The sequence below is a fragment of the Scyliorhinus canicula genome, chromosome 12, assembly GCF_902713615.1.
Source record: "Scyliorhinus canicula chromosome 12, sScyCan1.1, whole genome shotgun sequence".
In the NCBI taxonomy this organism is placed as follows: domain Eukaryota; kingdom Metazoa; phylum Chordata; class Chondrichthyes; order Carcharhiniformes; family Scyliorhinidae; genus Scyliorhinus; species Scyliorhinus canicula.
The window spans coordinates 48,361,507-48,388,750 of record NC_052157.1 but is presented as its reverse complement, the minus strand read 5'-3'; the positions used below and the strand labels follow the sequence as shown (position 1 = coordinate 48,388,750).

At 44.5% G+C, this 27,244-nt stretch overlaps 1 protein-coding gene across 3 annotated transcripts in view; it reads left to right on the top strand.

Moving 5' to 3' along the window:
- arnt2 (aryl-hydrocarbon receptor nuclear translocator 2) overlaps window positions 1–27,244 on the top strand; it is a 379,980-nt gene that overhangs the window by 149,353 nt on the left and 203,383 nt on the right. For all 3 annotated transcript variants that reach the window (XM_038814349.1, XM_038814347.1, XM_038814350.1), the window contains one exon: window positions 27,122–27,224. In XM_038814349.1, coding sequence (XP_038670277.1) covers window positions 27,122–27,224 — 103 coding nt within the window. The remainder of the gene's footprint in view (window positions 1–27,121; window positions 27,225–27,244) is intronic.

Genomic DNA, 27,244 nt, shown 5'->3' with positions numbered 1-27,244 from the left:
GAGTATTTTCAACATTTTCTGTTTCTACTTCAGATTTCTGGCAGCCGTTGTATTTTGTTTTTGATATACTTACGGTATCTATGCTATTGTGTAAAATTTTACTTGAATTATGATGCCTCGTGCATTTCACATCTTATTGAAATGTGCCTCACCATGTTCTGTGTCAGCTGCAGAGATAGAATTTTCAAAGAATGTACAGTGCAGAAGGAGGCCACTTGGCCCATCGAATCTGCACCGGCCCTTGGAAAGAGCACCCTACTCAACCCCACACCCCCACCCTCCCCATAACCCAGTAACCCCACCGAACCTTTTTGAACACTAAAGGCAATTTTGCACGGCCAATCCACTTAACCCGCACATCTTTGGACTGTGGGAGCAAACCGGAGCACCTGGAGGAAACCCACGCTGACACGGGGAGAACGTGCAGACTCCGCATAGACTGTGACCTAAGCCGGGAATCGAACCTGGGCCCCTGGAGCTGTGAAGCAACTGTGTTAGCCACTATGCTGCCCACAGATATTTTTTGTGAATTTCTGTTTCATTAGATCTTTGTACAATGCACTTCCATAAAGTTTATCTTTTCTAAACATTTTTAACTGGTTCCAAACTGGATTTACAGATAACGATTACTGGTTACTAACTATATTCACAGATAATGATTTCTTAAATTCCTATAATGCATGAAGTGAGATCAATTTGGGGCTAAATTGTGGCCAGAACTAAGAAATTTGATAATTTATAAAATTTAACTAAAGTTGATCTCCAGTGGTATTGCTTGTGGATTAAAAAGCAAATACTTCAGCAGTGTTGGATGAAACAAAGGTGATTTTGAGGATTGCTTGGGTGGGGTGTGGGTGGAGGCAGAAAGTCGGGTTTCTGAGGAGCACTTGGAAAAAGCACTTGGGACCTGGGAATGTTCGATTGTTAAAAGGTAATTGGGAGTTGAGTTTTGAACCTGAGTGAACTCTCATGGGGAATGTCTGGAAGACTGAGTTTGGAGTGTCGGAGCAGAGGATCTGGCTCCTCAGAGACTGAAAAAGAAAAGAAAGCCTAGGAAATGGGAGAACTGTGAGAGGCATTTTGGGTCAAATGAAATCTTGAGGTCAGGCATGTGGTCTCATGGCGTGGGATGGGGGCTGTCGGTGATGGTGGGGGGCGGGGGGAAATCTGCGGGTGTTTAGTATGTGACAGGGAGCAGGGACAGTATAGTAAACGCAGAGGAGAAATAAAAGACCGAAGCGGGTGCAGAGAAAGCAAAGAATTTCTCTCTTTCTCTCCCAGAAGCAGACTAAGAACAGAACCGTATAATACCCCGCCAGCTATTTCCAACCATTGTAAGAAACTAATGTCTGTTTCTTCTTTTTGAATTAATTTTAGTCCAGTTTGTATCCCGCGACCTGTCTAAGTCTATACTCTTTAATTTTTTCCAATAGCCTCCAGTGTGATACGTTATCAAAAGCTACCTCAAGGTCCATATACACTACATTCTCTGCATTTCATCCATCCACCTGATCTGTCACCACCTCATAGAACTATCGGGGTAGGCAAGGACATTTAACATTCTTTTTAAAAATCAGCTGTTCCCAATGATTTTTTCTTTTAAGAAACAGTAGCTGCAGTAACTGGAGAGTATAGGGCTTTTCTGAATCGCTAATTAAGAAGGACTGAATTGTGTTCCTTATTTGTGAGTATATTTTAAATGTAACATGTAGTTTATCCTGTGGTGGCATTCATAGTAAGATATAAGGTACATTAGCCTGGAATTTGCTGATGGTAATGGTGTAAGTAATGGTGAATTTAATGCAACTCGTCATTATTAATGTATAATTCATCCAGCACCTTATGGTGGGGAACAGATACCCTCTTTATTGCGAATCGCCATAGGTTTCCTGTTGATTTGCAGAGCTCTGCTGTGAACCTCCTGGAAACAGCATCTCACTCTCAACCTCGCTGTTATTTTTACGAATTACCTGGATTTGCATGTTAAATGTGAATTAAACACACTGCAGAAAGTTTTCTGCTTTCTGCCTGAACAGCAGAATTACCCTTTAACATATGAAAAATGTTTCATCCTTGCCCTTTCCAGAAAATGAACAACGTAAACTATTGTTACATTCCCAGTTGATGTTGTGACTGGACGGGAAGATTCCAGAATGCAACCCTGGCTCAATAGATAATAACTTTAACTTTGTTTTATAAATCATAGAGGAGCAGAGTCACAGTACCACTAATCAGGTTTAACAACAAAAAAAGCATGCATTAAACATGAAAAGTTGGATTACTATACAATACTCCTTAACCCCCCTCCCCGCTTAACAATTACACGCTGATTTTAAGATTAACATGGATTAAGACACAATGGCCTTGTTAACGAAAAATCCCCTCTTAAGTACACAGGATGACTGTGGTCAAATGCATGCACTCCGCTCTGAACCCAAGTTAATGTTTGTGGATTTCTCCTCAGAATTCCCCCAGATAATGATCACATGAAAGTTTCCAAACTGCACTTCAAAAGCATGCTTTAAAATCTTCTCATAATAATGCTTTCCCTTAGCGGTTTGCATTCTGAAATCTAGACCATCTTTTCCAAAATGACACTTTTAAACAAAGCTTTCACTCCACTTTTAACAGTGAATCCAGTGCAGGATTTCACACCAACCTCTTTAGGATTTATTTGTCTTGACTGCTGGAAAATTGATTTCCCGACTGTATTGACTGTCATCAGACGGTTCATCTACCTCTGAAGTCTGCTGTCCCAATTTAAATCTAGTTACTCTCTCTTGCTCAGAGCACTTTGTTTATTCTTCTTAAATTCGTCTGAATAATACCTTGGTCTCTGTTCTCTTAACTTAAGACTTCTTACGCTTTCTTTCCGAATTCCCTGATTAACTGGACTGTAACCTGTACCTTCGGAAGCATGCCTCTTTGCATCCCCCATTCTGTCCAGTCTTTCTGCCAGCACATTTAAGAGATATTCACTCCCTGAAGTCCTGCCTTCAGCTGTCCACAAATACAATTAAAATTAAAACATAAAAACTTCTCTACTTGAGAAAGCCCCAGTTGCTAAGCAACACTGCATACAGCTGTTTATTTACTCTCCTCAGTGTAGCCCTCTCTAAGCACAATAGAAACACAGTTGGAACTTAACCAATCTCCACACATACAAATTTTTTCTTAATTCTCATTTTTCCTTTCTGCCTCTTTTCATCTTTTTCTCTCTGGGTCTATTTTTTCTTTCCCTTCTGTTCTCATTCGGTACCTGATTTCTTTCTAATTTCTCCGTTTTAATTTTTAAAAATCTTTCATGGGATGTGAGCATCACTGGCTGGTCCAGCATTTGTTGCCAATCCCTCATTGTCCTTGAACCGGGTGGCTTGCTAGGCCATCTCAGAGGGCATTTAAGAGCCAACCACATTGCTGTGGGTCTGGAGTCACACGTAGGCCAGACTGAGTAAGGGTGGCAGATATCCTTTCCTAAAGGACCAGATGGGATTGTATAACAATCGAGGATAATGTCATGGTCTTTTATTTATTGAATATAAAGTCCACCAGCTGTCATGGTGGAATTTGAATACATATCCCCAGCGCTTTAGCCTAGGCCTCTGGATTACTAATCCAGGGTGACATTACTACTATGCCACCATCTCCCCTATTGTATCTGTCTTTCTCTCTTAATTCCTATTTCTCCTTGGTTAAGGAGATAGACTATTGGTCCCATTGTTTACTAAGGTCCTAGATGGACCTTATCTCAATATGTTGAGATCAGTTCATATATCTAGAAACTTTCAGGATAAAAATTGTTTGAGCAGAAGGTTGCAGGAAAAAGCCTAACTAATGGGGCACACTCTGAGATTCCCTGCTTCAGCAGTTCTGACTGTTGTTGTTTTATAAAGAGAATTATATACGGACTTGTTTTTATGGCACCTGCCAATAAATTGGAATAGGAGCCCAGTGGCCGGAAAAAATTTAATTTTTTTCCAGAATAAATGTTTATATCAGCCAATAAACTGCATGTAGTTAGTCTATTTCAATGATGCCATGAAGAGCTGATGCACAAACATAGGAACTGTGTGCAAGCATGCTGGTTTTCTAACAGGAGGGAGGGTCCTGGGGTTGGCAGCACAGGAAGGAGAATGGCCAGGAAGCAGTTCATATTCATTTTACAGTGAAAAATATTTTCTCAAGATTGCTTTCATACCCTTACCTATGCAGCTGGATAAATATATAGCTAAAAGTAAAAGGAAATAAACTGTTGGAAAGCTAAATTAAAATCCGAAAACGCTGGAGCCACACTGATGATTGCACGATTAAACACTTCTGCAAAACAATAAGTTGTTGATCGCTCTCATATTTCTGAGGTGTAGCCTCTTTGAGACTTTACCAATAAAAACTTTTAAAACTTCACCTTGTACTTTTTCAAGTCATTAGAAAAACTGTGGATAATGAGAAATCCTGTCACATCACGTGGAAGGAGGACATGCATTGAGAGAAGTTTAAGTATCTTTTAATAAAAGCAAATTACTACGGATGCTGGAATCTTTTCGTTTATGTATCTTTTACTGAATTATTGCTTTTGAATGCAATGATAAAAGCAAAGGTGGTTTTAAACACATGAAATGAAAATGAATAGAAAATCGCTTATTGTCACAAGTAGGCTTCAAATGAAGTTACTGTGAAAAGCCCCTAGTCACCACATTCCGGTGCCTGTTCGGGGAGGCTGGTACGGGAATTGGACCATGCTGCTGGCCTGCCTTGGTCTGCTTTAAAAGCCAGCTATTTAGCCCTGTGCTGAATCAGCCCCTGTGCTTTTCTCTCAGACATTCACTGAACTTACAGAGCACTCTCTGTTGACTTTAATATCTTTAAAAGTTCAAATGGCTTTTAAAATTTTGAAATGGCTTCTGATTTCAAATCAGTTGGAAAAACAGATTATCTTCTATCATTTGCAATGGCGACGTAGTAGTAACAGTTACCTCAGGAATAATTAGGGTTCAGCACTGAAAGGATCATCTGACGTGTGTTGGGATGCCTTCTCGCTCTAGAATCTTAGACTGTAGGATTTTTTATTTTATTCGTTCATGGAACGTGGGCATTGCAGGCTGTGCCAGCATTTATTGCCCATCCCTAATTGCCCGAGGGGGATAGTTAAGAGTCAACCACATTGCTCTGGGTCTGGAGTCACATGTAGGCCAGACCAGGTAAGGATGGCAGATTTCCTTCCCAAAAGGACATTAGTGAACCAGATGGTTTTTTATGACAATTGATAATGGTTTTGTCATCATCACCAGATTTTTATTGAATTCAAATTTCACCATCTGCAGTGGCGGGATTTGAACCCAGGACCTCAGAGTAGTACACTGGATCTCTGGATTATTAATCCAGTGACAATACTACTACGCCAACACAGGTGTAACATGTGAACTGTTTTGAGTATTCAGACTTGAATAGAATAAATAATAGCAGATGTATAGGATTACAAAATTCTTGATCTAACTTCATTGAACTATACCGCAAAATTACAAGGATATGAATAGCACACTAGCTGTTGAACAAGCGAATAACATCATGCAGGATCTTCAATGAAAAGCAAAACTTACAAAAATGACCCCTTTCACATGTGTCCTCATTTTATAAATACCCTACAGACGTTGGACCCTCTCAATTCACAGGATAATTGTGGATTGTCTTACTTTAAACCATGAGATCATCCAGTTGTCTGAATGGTAGCCACAATGCCGTATCTTCCTCACAGTCTCCAACCTTGCCCTTCAAACTTTTTTCTTTGATCTACAGTAAGCAATTGGTCTCTCTCACTCAGGTATTCTGCTTTTAGGAAGAGTGTTATTGGATTTCAACCCAGCAACAATAAAGGAATGGCAATATATTTTCAAGTCAGTATGGTGAGTGACTTGGGAACACCACCACCACCTGTAAGTTGCCCTCCATGTGTCTGCTGCCCTTGTTCTCCTAAATGGTAGCGATCGTGGGTTTGAAGATTCTGTCTACGAAGCCTTGGTGAGTCCCAGCAGTGCATCTTGTAGATCAGGGTTTTCCGGGTCGTGACCTGTAGGTGGGTTGCGGTCATGTGTCGGGTGGGTCACAGAGCAATCGGGACCACGGCAGGACTGATTGCTCTGGGACCTGCCCAACACCCGACTGCGACCCACCTACAGGTCGTGACCCTGCCTTTGAAAAACCAGGAAAAGCACCGAACAGCCGCTACCAGCTTTTACATCGAGAACTGCGGCTGCTGCAGCCTTTCAAATGGAGATACATTAGGCTGTGTGGAGTCTTCTGGCCAGAAGCAGCAGCAGAGAGCAGGTCACACGCCCTGTACGTAGAATTGAGTGAAGCGCCGTGCAGGTACCTGCTTTTGGCGCCAAACCAGGGAGCAGAATTGTTTCAATTTTGCAGCTGCTGACAAGCAAGGCAAGTGAAATGTGAAGACCAATGGTTTTCTTAAAAGTAAGAGATGGCCAGAGACTGAAAGAGGCAGTTTACCTATTGGATAGGGTCTCACACAGAATTTGCTGGAGAGAGCTGCACAGGAGAGTCCAGGGCAGTGGTAGTGTTAGAGTTCCAGAGCCTCTGGTTAACAGCCCTGCAAAAATAAATTTAACTTGGAAGAAAGAAGTATAAAGACAATTTCTTGAGGTATGGTTTTGTTAATTGTGACAATGTTGTCCCCTTGTACAAGAAGGGGAGTAGAGATAACCCCGGTAACTATAGACCAGTGAGCCTTACTTCTGTTGTGGAAAAAATCTTGGAAAGGTTTATAAGAGATAGGATGTATAATCATCTGGAAAGGAATGATTTGATTAGAGATAGTCAACATGGTTTTGTGAAGGGTAGGTCGTGTCTCACAAACCTCATTGAGTTCTTCGAGAAGGTGACCAAACAGGTGGATGAGGGCAAAGCAGTTGATGTGGTGTATATGGATTTCAGTAAAGTGTTTGATAAGGTTCCTCACGGTAGGCTATTGCAGAAAATACTGAGGCATGGGATTCAGGGTGATTTAGCAGTTTGGATCAGAAATTGGCTAGCTGATAGAAGACAAAGAGTGGTGGTTGATGGGAAATGCTCTGACTGGTGTCCAGTTACTAGTGGTGTGCCACAAGGATCTGTTTTGGGGCCGTTGCTGTTTTTCATTTTTATAAATGGCCTGGAGGAGGGCGTAGAAGGATGGGTGAGTAAATTTGCAGATGACACTAAAGTCGGTGGAGTTGTGGACAGTGCAGAAGGATGTTACAAGTTACAGAGGGACATAGATAAGCTGCAGAGCTGGGCTGACAGGTGGGAAATGGAGTTTAATGCAGAAAAGTGTGAGGTGATTCATTTTGGAAGGAATAACAGGAAGACAGAGTACTGGGCTAATGGTAAGATTCTTGGTAGTGTGGACGAGCAGAGAGATCTCGGTGTCCATGTCCATAGATCCCTGAAAGTTGCCACCCAGTTTGAGAGGGTTGTTAAGAAGGCGTACGGTGTGTTAGCTTTTATTGGTAGAGGAATTGAGTTTTGGAGCCATGAGGTCATGTACAAAACTCTGGTGCGGCCGCATTTGGAGTATTGTGTGCAGTTCTGGTCGCCACATTATAGGAAGGATGTAGAAGCATTGGAAAGGGTACAGAGGAGATTTACAAGAATGTTGCCTGGTATGGAGGGAAGATCATATGAGGAAAGGCTGAAGGACTTGCGGCTGTTTTCGTTCGAGAGAAGAAGGTTACGAGGTGACTTAATTGAGGCATACAAGATGATCAGAGGATTAGATAGGGTGGACATTGAGAGCCTTTTTCCTCGGATGGTGATGTCCAGCATGAGGGGACATAGCTTTAAATTGAGGGGAGATAGATATAGGACAGATGTCAGAGGTAAGTTCTTTACTCAGAGAGTAGTAAGGGCGTGGAATGCCCTGCCTGCAACAGTAGTGGACTCGCCAACACTAAACACATTCAAATAGTCATTAGATAGGCATATGTATGATAAGGGAATAGTGTAGAGGGACTTTAGAAGGGTTTCACAGGACTGCGCAACATCGAGGGCCGAAGGGCCTGTACTGCGCTGTAATGTTCTATGTTCTAATGCAATTAAGGAGGAGAAGCCCATGTGTGTAATACGCTGGCAAATGAGAGAAGTTTCAGAATTTGAAAGAGAAGTGGTGTGTGAAAAATGTATTTTCAGGTTGAGACCGCAGAGTACAAATGACTCCAAATGAAAAGACTACGCTGCTGCAGCTTACCTGTGATACCACATTAAAACATGCCCATAGCTTACAAAGCTGTCAGCATTCTGCTGTAGCATTTCGCAGGAGTATCCCATGCTGAGTAAAACAGCCATTTTGTTGCTGTTGCCCTTTGCTATAACCTACATGTGCGAGGTTGGATTTTCTGTTCTCATAAAGATGAAGGCGGCACAAAGGAACTGGCTAAAGTCTGCGCCTGATATGTGCATCGCCTTCTCCTCCTGTGAACCTGATTGGAATGAAATTGTGAGGACCAAGCAGGGTCCTCTTTTGGATTAAAGGTAAGCAAACATGGCATGTGTCGCGAAGGTTGGCCGTCATGGGTCGCGAAAGCCGGTCGGCGTGTGTTGCAAAGTTGGCCAGTATGGGCCCTGAAGGTTGGCTGGTTGCCAAAAGTGGGTCCTCGGAAAAAGTTTGAAAAACACTGTTATAGATGGTCCACATTGCTTCCAGTGTATGTCAGTGGTGGAGGAAATGAATGTTGAAGGTAGTGGATGGGGTGCCAATCCAGTGGGCTGCTTTTTCCCACATGGTGTTGTTAGAGCTGCACTCATCCAGGCAAGCGGAGAGTGTTCCATCACACTCCTGATTTGTGCCTTGTAGATGGTAGACAGGCTTTGAAGAGTCAGGAGGTGAGTTACTCTCAGCAGAATTCTCAGCCTCTGACCTGCACTTGTGGTCACGGTATTTATACGGTTTATCAGCTTAAGCCTAAATGTTGTCTTGGTCCTGCTGCATATTCACATGGATTGCTGCAAATCTGAGGAGTAACAAATGGTGCTGAACATTGCGCAATTATCCGCGAACATCCCCACCTGATCTGATGATGGAGGGGAGGTCATTGATGAAGCAGCTAAAGATGGTTGGGTCTAGGACACTACCCTGAGGAATTCCTTCAGTGATGTACCAGGACTAAGAGACCGAGACATCCAACTACACAGTGAAGAACAAAGAAAGGTACGCCTTTCTTACGCTCCTCTGTACATGTCTTGAGAACCTATGGCGATTATTCCCTATATGGTCAGCTCTGAGTGTTTAATCATGATGTCACCCCTCATGAACAGAGTCCCAATGAACCGTTCCAAAATTGCCCCTTTGGACTGTTGCAGAACTCCCAATGAGACCTAGCATTCCACATGTTGGATAAACAGCGACAAGGTGTCTTTCTTCACAGTGTTTCAAGGTTCCTCACTCCCCTGACCGTGATGATGAACATGGGACCAGAAGAAGTTACAAGATTCTCTTAATGATGTATCATTGGGGTGTTTACAATAAGTACAAATCTCTTACCTGACTTGTAATTACTCGCTTTTGTTTATTTTATTGCCTATACCCAGTCTTAGGAATACAGGACACAGGACATGTCTGTTCAGTGCTTGCACAGGTGAATTGACCAGTAATACATTTTACTCGCCCATAAAGTTTAAGCTAGTAAATTCAACAGTGGCCAATTCAACTTAATATATCACACCTTATATACATTCTCATAGCATAACGGGCATAACTGCAATTGTGGTATGCAGTGGAAAATTGATCAGTTACATCATCATTTCAGCCCATATTTAGACTAGCAAAAATTAATTGGAATTCCCTTAAATGTGAAAGCTACTGACAAAAGACAGTTACTAACATGGAAAAATGCTGCCAGTCGTTTCACAGAGGTCAAGTTAGAAAAAGATGGAAGCCTAGTCAAAGAAAGAGAACATTCAGGGTGGTGACCAAAATGCTGGTGAGCCAGGTGGTGAGGAAGGTGCAGGTTGGTGTTGAAGGGCTACAGGTGTTTGGAGTGAGTTCAAGCATGAATGAGAATTGGAAACATTGAGGTACCGGAAAGCAATCTTACCAAGATGGACAGGAGCGATGGGTCAGTGGCGCTTGGTGTGTGACAGGATGTTGAGAGCAGAATTTTGGATCAGTTGAATTTATGGAGGACTGAAGGGAATAGATGACTGGGAAGGTGAAGTGAAATGGGCATAGCGGTATTGTCACTGGACTAATAATCTGTGCACCCAGGACAATGCTCTGGGGACCCGAGTTCGAATCCCACTATGGCAATGGTGAAATTTGAATTCAATAAAAATATGGAATTAAAAGTCTAATGATGATCATGAAACTATTATAGATTCTCATAAAAACCTACCTGGTCTGGCCTTCACGTGACTCCAGATCCACACCAATGTGATTGATTCTTAAAAGGTGCCCTCTGAAATGGCAAAGCAAGCCACTCAGTTGAAGGGCAGTTAGGACAGGCAAATAAATTCTGGGGCAGCCATCGACGTCCACATCTGATGAGCAAATAAAATAAAAGAAAGTTTCAGCTGCAAAGGGGTTGAAGGCGGGTGGTACCCTGGAGGTGGGAATAGGTTTTTCCGATTGAGAGGATATGGTTTAATGGAATTTAACAGTCTGATTCAACCTAAGACAAAGCTGGGAGGGGGATAGACTGTGATGTTGTGGACAGGGCTGAAATCAAAGGTTCCAGCGTCGTCCGTGTTGGTAACTGGAAATAAATTTAGAGCTGGGCAGTAGTCTTGACAATACAATGGCAGTGAAGGGGCAAGGGAAGTAGTGGAGAGGGAGAGTCAGCTGTTATTGGTGTACGTGTGGAATCTGACTCCCATTTATAGACAGATAAGGGACAGAAGGCGGGGTGGGGGGTGGGGGGAGGACAAGGATAGATTGTTGAGACTCTGGAAATAACAGGGCTTAAGTGGGTCGGTGCAGACTTGATGGGCCGAATGGCCTCCTTCTATGTTCTAACAGTGTGATAGTGAGAAAAGAAGCCACTGTTGGTGATGCTGTAATCGCATGTGGAGTGGAAACAAATGGGCAGGTCCCATTGAGCTGGACAGTGGGAGAAGTGATGTTGAAAGAGGATGCTGCGGTTGACAGTTTCAAAGGCTGCAAAGATGTGAAAAGGACAAGAAGAGTAATGCATCTTGGCAACAGTCTCAGAGATTGGCATTGATGACTTTGCAATATTGCATCCAATTCTCGGCAAGAGGAAGGAACCTGAGTTAGAACAAATCAGCTACCCTCAAGATTCACCACAGGAACAGGTTCAGAAGGCTGCATGGTCTGTAAGCTGTGTTGTGTTATGCTTCTTCATGTAGCTTAAGCTGCTCCCTTGATGTATGCTCTGACAAAGGAAGGTTCAGACTTGGAGATAGGTTTAACACATTTATTGAACAGTTAACAATTCTCCTACTTGAGTTCGACTCTCCTGCTAATCTTGCTATTGTAACTCAGTCTAACTAACCAGTCTGCTCTAAGCCATGCAGTGGGTGTGATGCTTCTGATCTGCCCCTGTCCTTTTCTCTGAGTGTTGCCTGTGGAAAGAGAAAGAGCATGTGTGCCCTGTCCTTTTATATGGGTTGCCCCCTTGTGGTAGTGTCACCTCTGGGTGTCTTGACTGCCCATTGGCCGTGTCCTATTCTATGTGTTCATTAGTTGTATGTCTGCATGTCATGATGTCTCTGGTGCTCCCTCTAGTGTTTACTTAGTCTTAGTGTATTTACATTAACCCCTTGTGTATTTACAGTCATGCATATCACCACGAGCTGTTTCCATTCTTCCAATGTTTTGAGCCACCCTGTTCAGTTAGAAACCTTGAGATTTTTGAACTGGCCTCAGGCTTAACCTTGTTAATCCAGAACTGCTTGTGGACATTATGAAAAATGATGCAACATGGGAGTTGGATATTTAATAGCTGCCTTGATAAGGTGTGAAAAGTTACTGCAATATAAATGTACGAAAACTGCTTTAAATACGAACTTAAAAAATAGTTAGAGATTTTTTTAAAAAAGGCATGCCTTTTGCAGTGGCAGTCAGGAAACATGAAAAGACCCACAATAACTATCAGATTTGTTTGTTTAGCTCTTTACTGCCAAGTGGTAATTTAGTAATAACACCACTTCAGGTATTTTCATAATGTTAAGGTACTTATCACAAATCTAATTTAGAGAATGATGTGGAGATGCCGGCGTTGGACTGGGGTGAGCACAGTAAGAAGTCTTACAACACCAGGTTAAAGTCCAACAGGTTTGTTTCAAACACGAGCTTTCGGAGCACGGCTCCTTCTTCAGGTGAATGGAAAGGCTTGTTCCAGAAATGTTTATATAGACACAGTCAGAGATGCCCCGGAATGCGAGCACCTGCAGGCAATCAAATCATCAAAGATGCAGAGAGAGAGGTAACTCCAGGTTAAAGAGGTGTGAATTGTCCCAAGCCAGTTCAGTCGGTAGGCCTCTGCAAGTCCAGGCTTGTTGGTGGGGGCCGAATGTAATGCGACATGAATCCCAGATCCCGGTTGAGTCCGCATTCATGCGTGCGGAACTTAGCTATAAGTTTTTGCTCAGCAATTTTGCGTTGTCGCGTCTCCTGAAGGCCTCCTTGTAGAATGCTGACCCGGAGATCAGAGGCTGAATGTCCTTGACTGCTGAAGTGTTCCCCAACTGGAAGGGAACAGTCCTGCCTGTTGATAGTCGCACGATGCCCGTTTATTCGTTGTCGCAGTGTCTGCATGGTCTCGCCAATGTACCACGCTTCGGGACATCCTTTCCTGCAGCGTATGAGGTAGACTACATTGGTCGAGTCGCACGAGTATGCGCCGCGTACCTGGTGGGTGGTGTTTCCACGTGTAATGGTGGTGTCCATGTCGATGATCTGGCATGTTTTTTTGTAGAAACTGAATGTCAGTGTCTATATGCGCGATCTTCCTGGAGATCCTCTCCACTTTGAGCCGGCAGTTTGCGGTGTCAATGGTAGCCATGATGTGGAGATGCCGGCGTTGGACTGGGGTGTTTTTTGTAGAAACTGAATGTCAGTGTCTATATGCGCGATCTTCCTGGAGATCCTCTCCACTTTGAGCCGGCAGTTTGCGGTGTCAATGGTAGCCATGATGTGGAGATGCCGGCGTTGGACTGGGGTGTTTTTTGTAGAAACTGAATGTCAGTGTCTATATGCGCGATCTTCCTGGAGATCCTCTCCACTTTGAGCCGGCAGTTTGCGGTGTCAATGGTAGCCATGATGTGGAGATGCCGGCGTTGGACTGGGGTTGGACACCCCAGTCCAACGCCGGCATCTCCACATCATGGCTACCATTGACACCGCAAACTGCCGGCTCAAAGTGGAGAGGATCTCCAGGAAGATCGCGCATATAGACACTGACATTCAGTTTCTACAAAAAAGCCTTCAGAACAGCAACCACAACACCACAAAACCCTGCCAGGGTAATCTCTGCAAGGCCTTCAGAACAGCAACCACAACACCACAAAACCCTGCCAGGGTAATCTCTGCAAGACATGCCAGATCATCGACATGGACACCACCATTACACGTGGAAACACCACCCACCAGGTACGCGGCGCATACTCGTGCGACTCGACCAATGTAGTCTACCTCATACGCTGCAGGAAAGGATGTCCCGAAGCGTGGTACATTGGCGAGACCATGCAGACACTGCGACAACGAATAAACGGGCATCGTGCGACTATCAACAGGCAGGACTGTTCCCTTCCAGTTGGGGAACACTTCAGCAGTCAAGGACATTCAGCCTCTGATCTCCGGGTCAGCATTCTACAAGGAGGCCTTCAGGAGACGCGACAACGCAAAATTGCTGAGCAAAAACTTATAGCTAAGTTCCGCACGCATGAATGCGGACTCAACCGGGATCTGGGATTCATGTCGCATTACATTCGGCCCCCACCAACAAGCCTGGACTTGCAGAGGCCTACCGACTGAACTGGCTTGGGACAATTCACACCTCTTTAACCTGGAGTTACCTCTCTCTCTGCATCTTTGATGATTTGATTGCCTGCAGGTGCTCGCATTCCGGGGCATCTCTGACTGTGTCTATATAAACATTTCTGGAACAAGCCTTTCCATTCACCTGAAGAAGGAGCCGTGCTCCGAAAGCTCGTGTTTGAAACAAACCTGTTGGACTTTAACCTGGTGTTGTAAGACTTCTTACTAATTTAGAGAAGGCAGCACAGTGTGTTCAATACTGTAGGGATATTTTGAGGCTAATTTCTTTTATTCTGTTGCTTGTTCCACCAGTTGAATTGCTTGATTGCAAGATTGTCTCTCAGAACTACATCAAAACAATTTACAATTTAGCAAATATTAAGTGAAGCAAGCCACGAGGTACCATTTGTTGTACAAAGTAGTTAGTATTAATCATAATTTTTGATATGAAGCTTGAAAGAATTGTCAAATTCATCTTACTGTGTTTTAGCAGAGTAGCATTGGCACCTGACAAACCTGTACCAGATTAAATATGGAATGCATGGACTTGTCTGGGGAATAGAAATATGTTTTTGAATTTGACCGGCAGCTAGAATTGAGACTTCTTAAACTTTGAGCAACCTGAAGAATTGTTAACTTTCAGAATAAATCAACTTTAAAGATTATGCTACAATCAACAAAACAGCTTTTTATTGCATGTAAAATGTCCTTAATGAATGCTTGTAATACTGGGCTTATATAACTACTGGTAACCTGACCTGCTGAATATATTGCCAGGACAGGATGAATTTTTTATCGAAAGCAATCAGTCTTTTGAGTAGTTCTGTTTGAGCCTTTGCACCCAGATGGTTGAGGAGTTGAGCAGAATTGAACTTCTCTTGAAACTTAAAAAAAAAAATTTAGAGTATCCAATTAATTTTTTCCAATTAAGGAGCAATTTATTGTGGCCAATCCACCTGGCCTGCACACCTTTGGGTCGCGGGGGCGAAACCCACGCAAACACGGGGAGAATGTGCAAACTCCACACGGACAGTGACCAGAGCCAGGATCGAACCTGGGACTTCTGCGTCGTGAGGTAGCAATGCTAACCCACTGCACCACTGTGCTGCCCCTTTGGTTGAAACTTTAATGCTCACATTACCATGGTCACATGCTTGAGTCCGAGTGGTGAACAATAGTCTCTTGGTGGTTGCAGATATGATGAGTTTTACTAGTTCTCGATCTAAAGCTGAATGGAGTGGGGCCGGTGAATAACAGGCTATTGAAAAATCAGAAAAAGTAGATGTAATTATGAAAATAAGTAATCTGGTGCAGTATTCTTGAGATCTCACTTGTCCAATTTCCAGGTTTTGTGCAGCTCTTAATCTTATTGCTTCATTTAGACATTACAGGCGCGATTTACCCGCGGTGTCCCACCGGAATCGGGATGGAACGCCAATGATAGACCCCTCGAGAGGCCTCTTCCAGGATTCCCGAAGGTCGTTCACCCCACGAAATCTAACGATATCTCGCAAGACACCACGATCTGGATCTACCCACAATGGGCGGAATCCAGACTTGCATAGTTAAGTGAACCTAACTGCTCACTTAACTATGCCTACGTTAGATCTAACCGGCTTCCAGGATCTACCGGCCTCGCCAAGGAGGTCCCAGCTGGGCGCCATTTAGCGCTGGTCCCCAGAAACGGGGACCGATTGGAACAGCACTTGTGGAGGGGGTATCCCAGGCAATCTGAGGCCCCCGGGTGGTTGAAATCTGAGCAGGGCGGCACCTTAGCACTGCTGATGCCACCTGGGCACTGGCAACCTGGCAGCATGGCAGGGGCCTTGCTAGAGTGCCAGGCTGGCAGTGCCAAGGTGTCATTTTGCCTGTGCCAGGGATCAGGCTCGGGGTGGGGGGGGGGGGGCTGTCCATATGGCGTGTAAAGGGGCTCGAGACCCCTCAACAGGTGAAGTAGGGTGTTGAGGGGGGTCTGGGGTCATGCCAGAGGGTTGAGTTGAACTGCTCAGTGCAGGAAATGTGACTGAGTGTGGCCTTGGCGGGGCCGACAAAATAGCAGAGTGTCGTTCGATAGCGGGTTCATTCCCGCTGCTTCGTGCATTGGGGTAGATTCATCATTGAATAGGAGGGGGTTTTCCGAGGTTAGTGCTGATTGCTCACAGTGACCATGTTTTTAGTTACCTCATTCTTTGCTTTGCAAGTGCTTTGTTGCCTTAGTGTTACTCTGCTGTTATTTACTCCCATTATTGGTAAACACAACTGGCTTCAATTCTCAGGAGTTCTTTCTAACATCCATGGAATGATTGTTCTCTACCATTCTCATTTTGAATCAATCTTGAGTTTTTAATTGTTACTGCAACTTCTACAGAGGAATGTTCGAGAATTACACTGGACAGGAGGAGGATATTAAGCCAGGTGCTCATTCAAAACATTTCAGTACTATTTTTCTCTAGTGTCTTGCAAATATGTTTCCTTTACAAGTTTAGATTTACCTTATCTGTACTGTTTATTGCAAGAAACCAGTTGAGTGGTCAAAGGGTCAAAGGGCCAGATTCTTATGTTCACTTTTTAAAATTAATTTATGTGGTGTGGCCATAGCTGGCTAGGCCAGGATTTATTGCCCATCCCTATGACACAAGGAGAAGTTACTTTACTCAGCAAGGAGTTACGATCTGGAATGTACTACCTTAGAATATGATAAAGGCAGGTGCGCTCATGGCGTCCAAAGAGCATATGCATATCCAAACAGTAAAACAATTGCAGGGTGTGCAAAAAGGGTTGAGGAGTGTGACTGGCTGGATTGCTCTTCCAAAGAGCCAACGGACTCGGCAGGCTGAACGGTCTCCTGTGTTGTTGTAATATCCTGCACGGGGCCTACGGGGTGGAAATGCTTATTTTTCCCATGTTCCTTGCGGAGTACGAGCTTCCCCCGCTAGGGGCAGGGTCGCCCAATTACCCAGAGTTTATAAGGTCAGCCAGGAAGGAACCGACCAGAGAGGAACCTGGCAGTAGTCTACCAGGAAGTATATATATATATCTCAAATATGTGTATATCTCAAATATATTATACATGTAAGTAAAATATATATAATACATCATTGTAAATAAAACTTTGTTCCTATTTTTACTCGGTGTGATCTCCCCATGTCCTTACTATAGTTGTAACAGTTTATCATCTTATTTGGAGGAGTTAAGGTGAATACAATGGAAGCATTTAAGGGGAAGCTAGATAAATGTATTTGGAAGAGAGGGACAGGAGGATGTGCTGATAACATTAGATGAATGATCATGGGAAGAGGTCTGTGCGCAGCATAAATGCAGACTTGGGACACTTAGCCGAATGAGCTGTTTTTGTGCTGTAAATTGTTTTGATGTAGTTCTGTACAGTTCCAGATAACTTCCAAACTGATCTGAAGGGCAAGCTCAGCACAAATGACACTAGTGATCTCATTCCATAACTCAAATCACCAGAGTGATGAAGGTGTATGAAATGGCAAATCTTGTGGAGTTTCAGGAGCGGTATCTAATCTTTTATGATGTTTTTCCAACCATGTTTTGTTTAAACAAAAACTAGGAAATTTCTGAGTGCTGAAAAGTAGTATTATTTATCTTGCGTATGTTTTGTTTGAATTCAAACCTGAAAAAAATCCACTTAGATGAATTTATTTTGGATATTACTCAAGAAGAAACTATTGAACCAAGTCTTCTAATGTTTCGTTTCATTGGTAACCAGTTACTGTCATGTACAAACAGCGCATTAAAATGTCAGTGACCCTTATTCAGTTGTGCATGTGAACTGTTGTTTGCTTTCAACTTAGAATAAGTCGACTTAAAAATGAGCTTAATTATTCGACTGTAAGTATCCTTTTTGGAAAGGAGTAGCAGGCCACTATTGGTTGGCTTCCTTCTTGATATTCCATGTGATGTGTTGGTGTTAAATTTCTTATGTTATTCCATCTCTTCTGGATCAACATCAAATGCTTCAATTTAGTATTTCCCGAAGGCATTATAACTGGTTTTGGTTTAAAATATTTTGCTGACGTTTACTTTAGAAGCTGAAAAGGAATTATTTTGGTTTTGATTTCATGGCATACTGCAGTGATATTCTGTGGTTTTGGTGGGTGACTCTTCACAAAGAGTTCCTACATTTTGCTTCAATTTGTTTTGTGAAAAAACAAAGGTACAAGGGAAAAGTTATATTTGTTTAAATGTGTGTGTTTAAGATATGCTTGTAATGTATGGCAGAACAGAAACACCGCAATTTACACAGGACCAGGGGTTGAGAAGATTGTAGGCTCTCTGTCTCTAAAACTAGATACTGACTAAATGATCAATTAATACAAGTCAATTAACACCAGTTACTGTATTTAGATACTGATCGCACATCTGTACATATAGGGTGCAATTTAATGGCTAGGCTGTTCTTAAGCGGGATCGCAGAAAATCTCTTAAATCGCAGGAGAGGCCAGAATCTAGAACTGCGCAGGGCTCCGATCTGTTTGCAATCGAATCAGCCTGCTCCCATTGGTGAAATCAGGATCCCGCCGTAGTGCGCAGAGAAACCAATTAAGCCCCATCTCCATATAATTAATGGGAGCGACCCCCTACCTAATGGCCTCCCATGATTTAATGGCCTACCCAACAAGTGGTCACACGAGCGCACCTTTTAAAAACGTGAAGCTGGCAGAAGGGATGCTGCGGGGACCCTTTGATGCCCTGACTGGCATTCTTTGGGACCAGAGTGCCCCAGTTCACTGGCCAATGGCACATGTCCTGCCCTGCCACATGGTATTGGGTGTTGACTGCATGATGTGCCATTGTCAGGGGGGTGGAACTCGGGGCAACTGGTGGGCGACCTTACCACTCGGTAGGATGACTCCGGGTTGGCCCCCTCCTCCCGGTCGGTATTACATAGGGCACTGGGGTTCATCGCGGGACAGAGGGCAGCTGGATCAAGCCCCGACTAGCCCTGCGCCATCTGGCTCTGCCAGCCCTTGCAGCTCCCTAATGTTTGCAGAATTGTGTTGACGCCCTTGGCGATGCTCCTCAGTGACTGGAACATGCTGTGGAGCACCCTGAAAATGCCCACCTGCGACTGGGAAATGCTCCCCAGCGACCGGGACATGCTCTGCAATGCCTCGGCTATGCCCACCTGAGACTGAGACATGTCCCGCAGTGCTTCATCAAGGTACACATGGTACTGGGTTACGTCCCCCAGTGACTGGACATGCTGTCGAGGCACTCAGCCATGGCCATCATTAACTGAGCCACGCCTTGGACACCTCCACTCATGCTGCTGATGTCGTGCACCTAGCAGTGTTGTCCTCGGTGCCATGCATTGCCGGCACCATCTCCTGTGCCCGTAGCCTCTGGGACTTCTCCAATCGGCTATGGATCTGCTGGAATGTTGCTAACATCCGCCTCTGAATCTCATGACCGCACCCTATCATCTGCATCAGCTCCAGGTAAACCTGTTCCAGAGGCTCAGCATCTGACTGGGACCCAGTTGGGTCCTGGGATCCAGCAGACCTCCCACTGCTGTCTCACCTGGGGGTTCCTGTCTCCACCTGATATTGGATTGGATTGGATTGGATTTGTTTATTGACGCGTGTACCAAGGTACAGTGAAAAGTATTTTTCTGCGATCAGCTCAACAGATCATTCAGTACATGGGAAGAAAAGGGAATTAAACAAAATTCAAGAAAATACATAATAGGGTAACACAAGATATACAATGTAACTACATAAGCATTGGCATCGGATGAAGCATACAGGGTGTAGTGTTAATGAGGTCAGTCAATAAGAGGGTCATTTAGGAGTCTGGTGACAGTGGGGAAGAAGCTGTTTTTGAGTCTGTTTGTGCGTGTTCTCAGACTTCTGTATCTCCTGCCCGATGGAAGAAGTTGGAAAAGTGAATAAGCCGGGTGGGAGGGATCCTTGATTATTCTGCCCGCTTTCCCCAGGCAGCGGGAGGTGTAGATGGAGTCCATGGATGGGAGGCAGGTTCGTGTGATGGACTGGGCAGTATTCACGACTCTGGGCAGTATTCACGACTCTTGCAGCAGTAATTGTGTGGTGTTCACCAGAATCTGCCCTAGAGGCCTGACCACTACTGTCACCCATGTGTGTCTCTGCGCTGGTGGAGTGTGCGGATGACAGTTGTGCTATGATAATCATGGCGCCTGGGGGGTTCTCCTGATGGGTCAGCGCTATCGGCTGCATGTCCTGTGGAAGAATGGACATGTGGTCAGTTGGAGGGATGCATCAGTCTGTATGGTATTAATAACTCATGTTTGACAGATCATCCGGTGGGGGACGGTGGATCCTCACCTCCACCCCATGCACCAACCTCTATGGTGGTCATTGCTCAGTCCTTGCCCCCCCCCGCCCACTACCTCCAGGGCCTGTATCAAAGGGGGTGAGGACTTTGATGTCCCCCGAGCCGCCCTTCTGGGCCCTCTCCTGTTGGTTATGGGCCAACCTCTGCAGGGACACAGAGGAGGCATCGTTAGCACCAGGCATGGTTACTCACAGTGGGGTGAGGGGAATGGTGCTCAAGGGTTGCGCCATACCGGGGGGGGGGGGGGGGGGGGGGGAGAGAAATGTGGAGTATGGGTGGGGTGTGGAGCAATGGGGAGTATAGGGTGTGAGAGTATGTGGGAAGGGGAGAGTATATTGTGGGGAGGGGTGTCAGGGATCCGGTGCAAACTCACCCGAGTTGCCCGGTGGAAGTCATTCACTTATGGCACTGGGTGCCGGTCCTCCTGGTCATGCTCCCCGAGCTGACTGCCGCTACCACTTCCTCCTACGCAGCAATGGTTGCCTTGTGTCTGACCCTCCGTGACCATCGGGGGAACAGGGTATCCCGTCTGGCCTCTACCGCTTCCAGGAGTCTGCCCAGGTCAGATCACCGAATCGTGGGGCTGGTCGTCTTGGTGGCATGGCTGCGAGCTGAGTGGGGTTGGCTGTGCAGGAGCGGTTTAAGTGCTGCTCTCCCTTGTTAGCAGGGGGCTGGCGAGTGCAGTCCCGGCAAATCAGCCAGCAGCACCATGATTTGCAGTGAGAAGCCCGTGGGACCTTGTTAAATGGACCAGTTAATGCTTTATATCAGTGACTGCCTTACCAGGCCGAGCGTCGGGAGGTTTGCGGCGGTTCCAGCTTGCTACGACACTTCAAAACGTTTTGCCTATAAATTTCAGTCAGTGGTGTGAAAGAACAGAATTCAGATAGTTTGCATTCAAAACAGTTCAGCACTAGACAGTTCGGTGCCTGGTCAGGGAGGCCGGTATGGGAATTGAACCCGTGCTGCCTTGTTTTGCATTACAAGCCAGCTGTTTAGTCCACTGAGCTAAACCAGTTCCTAAGTACTGCTGAGAGAAGTGGAGGATAGGAGGAATGTCCTCCATCTCAGTAATGGAAGGACGAGGCCCACCCAATTCATCAGCACTGCATGGGAGGCAGTCGCCAGGTTGGCGAGTTTGAACAGAACACACCAGAGGACAGACTTGCAGTGCAGGAAATGGAAGAATTACCTTATCTGCACTACCAGGTAAGTGAATCCTCCACTGCTCAAACTCCCCTCAGAGAGTGTTAATTGGGACATGGGCCTTGGTGTCCAGACCACCATCTGTGCTACCCTTGCATAAAGGGCTTCTCAACTTGATGTATTGGTGCCTCACAGCCACACTGTGTTTCATGTAGTCTGCAGGTAGAGAGGCGATGGCAGGTCCTTGACAGAGAGCAGATGAAATACAATGTGGAAAAGTGTGAGGCTATGCATTTTGGAAGGAAGAATTTAGGCATAGACTACTTTCTAAATGGGAAATGCTTAGGAACTCAGGCACAAAGGGACTTGGGAGTCCTTGTTCACGATTCTCTTAAGGTTAACGTGCAGGTTCAGTTGGCAATTAGGAAGGCAAATGCAATGTTAGCATTCATGCCAAGAGCGCTAGAATACAAGATCAGGGATATACTTCTGAGGCTGTATAAGGCTCTGGTCAAACCCCATTTGGAGTATTGTGAGCAGTTTTGGGCACCATATCTCAGGAAGGATGTGCTGGCTTTGGAAAGGGTCCAGAGGAGGTTCACAAGAATGATCCCTGGAATGAAGAGCTTGTCGTATGAGGAAGAGTTGAGGACTCTGGGTCCGTACTCATTGGAGTTTAGAAGCGTGAGGGGTGATTTTATTGAAACTTGCAGGATACTGTGAGGCCTGGATAGAGTGGACGTGGAGGGGATGTTTCCACTTGTAGAAAAAACCAGAAGCAGAGGACACAATCTCAGACTAAAGGGACGATCCTTTAAACAGAGATGAGGAGAAATTTCTTCAGCCAGAGGGTGGAGAATCTGTGGAACTCTTTGCCGCAGAAGGCTCTGGAGGCCAAATCACTGAGTGTCTTTAAGACAGAGATAGATAGGTTTTTGATCAATAAGAGGTTCAGTGGTTATGGGGAGAAGGCAGGAGAATGGGGATGAGAAAAATATCTGCCATGATTGAATGTTGGAGCAAACCCGATGGGCTGAGTGGCCTAATTCTGCTTCTATGCCTTATGGTCTTATGGTCTCGTATTGTTAAAAGGGAGAGGGGGTGGGGGACACTGTCATAGAGGACACCAGCAAGATCAGCTGATGTGAGATATATCTCCTCATGCCTTATCCTTCTATCTGCATGAGCTCATTGTGCCAAAGAACCCGAGTGGATTAGCTGCAGTGCATCTTCATATAGCACACAATGAGTTTTGCTCTCGACTGGCAGCTTGTGTACTCTACCTACAACCCAAATGCTCTCAAACCATCATCTTTCCTTGTACAGGACAAGTTGATGCATAACATGTGTGAGAGAGGACGGGATGAGGCACTGCTCAACTCAGGCAGCTCACGCCACAGAAAGATAGAGCTGCTGAGCTGGCAGGGGAGGATGGGGGACTGGGCATGTGGAGATGGTGAATTAGGCTTCTAGCCTCCATCCAGTAAGAAACAATGCTTAATGTCTCTACCGAGAAACCTAAGCCTCATGCGTGATGCCATGTTGGAGACAACCTGTGCAGTCACCCATTCTCTCCTCCTGTATTTGCAGATGCCAGTAAAGAGGGTGAGGCCAGACCCTGATCCCGAATCCATCACCAGCTCCAGCCCACAGTGGAGCGAAGATTACAAGATTGCACCTGTAGAGCTACCACAGCAGTCACCTGTACCAGAGAAACACATTTTGGTGGGTACAAGAACTAATTCAAATTGGGTTTCACATTCTGGTGGTCACCACACGGACGTTTCCACAGCCAAGAACAACCAACCTACCTGGCACTCAGAGCATTGTTAGGAAGAGGCCCCTTCAAAGTCCGAGTCAGATGACGAGCCTCTAGGACCGATCTTAGACGAGATGCTTGGGATGTAGCAAGAGGCGGCGGAACATCAGGCAGAGACATCAGAGACCCTCAATAGTGGCATGTGACCTGGAGGAGTCAAATGTAGTGGTGCTTTCCTGCACGCTTTGAGGTATACATGGGGAGGTTGGCAGATGCCACGCAGAATCTTGTTTAACAGAACCCCAAGTAACCGACGGAGGTGCGTGCAGATCTGCACTCTATCGCAGTTTCCATGGACGAGGTTTCTTTGAGTGTATGCGAGAAAGGGACTGAGCACCGCCTTGACCTCCACAAAGGTGCCCCTTCTCAAGGAGTCAGGGAGTTCCCTAAGGCACCCTAAGGGAAAAGGAGCATTAGCCAGATACACCTGTGAACTCTACTCAGGTCTCTTGGAGTGTATGCAACCCTTTATGTTCACCTCTATCTGTGACCCCATCACCTTTGTCCTCTGTGACCACAAGGGTGGAGCTGTACCAGAACAAGATACCCAAAGTAAGTCCGGGCCTTCCAGGCTGAACATCTCCTTTCTTTTCCTCAAGCAATAGTGTATTTAATCACTTGAACTTTTCTTCAGACCTTGGTTTGAATGGCAGCACGGTAGCACAGAGGTTAACACTGTTGCTTCACAACACCAGGGATCCGGGTTCGAATCCCCGCTTGGGTCACTGTCTGCGCGGAGCCTGCACGTTCTCCGTGTGTCTGTCTGGGTTTCCTCCGGGTGCTCAGTTTCCTCCCACAAGTCCCGAAAGACGTGCTTGTTAGCTAATTCGGACATTCTGAATTCTCCCTCAGTGTACCCGAACAGGCGGCGGAATGTGGCGACTAGGGGCTTTTCACAGTAACTTCATTGCAGTGGTAATGTAAGCCTACTTGTGACAATAAAGATTATTCTTTTATTAAAAGCCTGGAATTATCTAATGGTAAGAATTTCTACTTGCAGTAATAGATACATTTTGAAGTATTGTAACCCTAAAATATGAAAGATTTTTCACATGCCGCAAGGAGAGGATCAGAATTGTTATTGAAGTAAGAGCTGCCAGTCGGACTTAATTCAATGACGAACAAAAATAATGGCACAACTTTTGTATCTTTGTTCTCCGAATGTGGATGAAGCTGACAAAGCCCTTCATCCCAAGCTAGCCCACTTCAGAGGTTGAGTGAGGGCCTGTGGACATGCAGACCAGATGGATTGCAGTCTGCCATCTCTGAAGTGCATTCGTGATCCGTTTGGGCTTTTATGATGATGTATTTGATTTTCATGGTTATTTTTCTGATGCTAGTCCACAAATCACCAGATTTATGCAGTTGAATTTCACATCTTGCCATGGTAGGATTTCAGTCCCTGACCCCAAGATTGCTGATAGCAAGTAACTACTGGGCTACTGTATCCTATTTTGGCGACACATCAATAGATTCTGAGGGAATTATTTGGCTTAACGAAAGCAGCATAGATCTATAATGTGACAGAACTGAAAAGAACGTCAAAGTTATGTGAGGAAAATGGAACCATTTAGGTAATAAGACATAAAAAAAGACCTAGTTATAAACCTGAGATATAACCTGCAATTAAAAGGCCAAGGAGAGGAAATTGTGTGCACGGTATGGAGCCTGAATTTTGGGCAATCATCAATAAATTGTACAAGAAATTATGCATAATATATAGAAAAAAAGCAAAATTATGCACAAGCTATGAAAAACTCATTGAAGAATTGTAGAAAGTTTAAATGCAGCAAATGAGAGTGAGAATTGGTACCTCACGCTGATGATAAATAAAAATCATGCCAGTTAAATTGGATAGATGTGCACAAGGAAATGTCAGCTCTGAACAAGGTTAAAAGAAATGATAGTTCAGACCTATGTTGCAGGAGACAAAGAGAATAGATACCACTACCATGTACAAGGATACTACTATTTAACATTTGTATTGGTGCCAGTTGGGCGCTCATGAAAACCTCAATCAAATACAGAGTGTGCTCCAAGTAAAGACTTAATGTGATTTGGGCCCTGACATATGCAGGGATGCAAGTACCTATTCAATGATTGTATTGTCTGTCACTGAAACAACAAATTGGGACTGGTGAATAACTTAGATCAGTCACCCCACCCACATGGGGAAGCATTGTTTGTGCTACTGGAAAAAATATAAGCTGAATTTGGTACATTGGAATACATAGAAGTCATAAATAAATTTGTCAAATACCTGTGGCATTGCACATGGAATCAAGACTGCGAGTGTTATTCATGTGAAGCAGGTTAAAGGGTAAGGGATCAGAAAAGTAATGTGCTCACAGCTGAAATGTAAGCTCTGTTTTTTTTTCTCCAGTGACCTCCTGAGTGTTTCCAGTGTTTTCTGTTTTTATTCTATGACTAATTTATGTGTTACGTATGTTCAGTTCTCTGCTTCAGACTTAGGAATTGTTACAGCTTCTCTTATACTTATGAGCCAACGACAAAAGGTGAAAGTATATCATTATATCATTCAATACATGAGTACACTAATGGTTATGCCACATTGAGGATGATGTAATCGTGTGGGATTTAGATAAGTTAAACCAAATTAACCTTTCTTGTTATTAGAAGTGCTTTTTTTCTTCAAAAGACATGTTTGTTTGCAGTTGAAGTATTCTAACAGGCACTCTATGAAGTATGTGCATCAGGAAGATTGTGGTGTAACTGTACTAATTGTGCAAATCCAGTGAATGGCTGTACATGAAGGGAGTGTGGGTCTCCTGGCTGGCTCTGTAAACGTGAGCCTTTTCAAATCTATGCACAGATCCTAACTCCCGCCAAGTTCCGACTGTCCATCACCCTGTGCTCATTGATCTAGCAATGTCTTGATTTTAAAATTGTCATTGTTTTCAAATTTCTTCAAGTTCTTGCTCCTCTTATCTATAACTTCCTCCAGCTGTACACACCACTGAGACCTCTTATCTCTTGAACATCCCTGATTTTATTTTGCACCATTGGTGTGCTTCAACTCTGGTTTCCCCCTGAACCTCTTAACCTTTCTTTCCTTTAAAATGTTCTAAAAATATGCATCTTTGAATACACCTTTGACCAGCGAGGAGCCACTTAGGCTAGTGACTGGGCTGCATGAGTGGCCCACTCAGTGGGCTACAGGATTGAAATCAGACTTGTTCACTAACCATGACCCAATGAATAAGATTAAATACATTTAATACCACACTGAATATTTCATAACGGGCTACAGAAATTGCTTAACCATTTATATATTAAAGAACTGTCATCAGCTTCAAATGGTAAAAACAAAAGAAGTATTTACACTTTGGATGCAGAGGGATCTAACACTGTCGATGTTAGTGTTTAATCGGCATGTACCTTACTTCACTTGCCCTTGCTTTACTTGTCATACTGGTACAAAAAAGGACACGGATGGAATCAACAGAATGTGCGGCCCTCTGTGTGGACAATGGCCAACAAAATGTCTCATGGGCCGCACTCAGAACCTGGATGATCCGCAGGATGAGCCTAACTACTTTTGGCCATCAGTCCTAACATCTCCTTACATGGATCAAATTCTGTTTGCTAAATCACAAGTGAAGCATTTTGGGCGGTTTTATTACACTGCTATAAATTCAAGTTGTTGGGAATCTACACTATGATTTTGAAGCCCTATCTCCAACCCCCACTCCCTGAGGGTGATACTCTGCTGTGACCATGTGATTAATTCATATCCCACATCAATCTCAATCTAGAGACATTGTGCGCTGATATTAATTGAACATTTCTTTTTGTTTTCCCTTAAAACATAGGCCGTATTCTGGATCTCAAGACTGGAACAGTTAAAAAGGAAGGGCAGCAGTCTTCAATGAGAATGTGCATGGGATCCAGGCGTTCTTTTATTTGTCGAATGAGGTAAGGATATAGGCTAATAT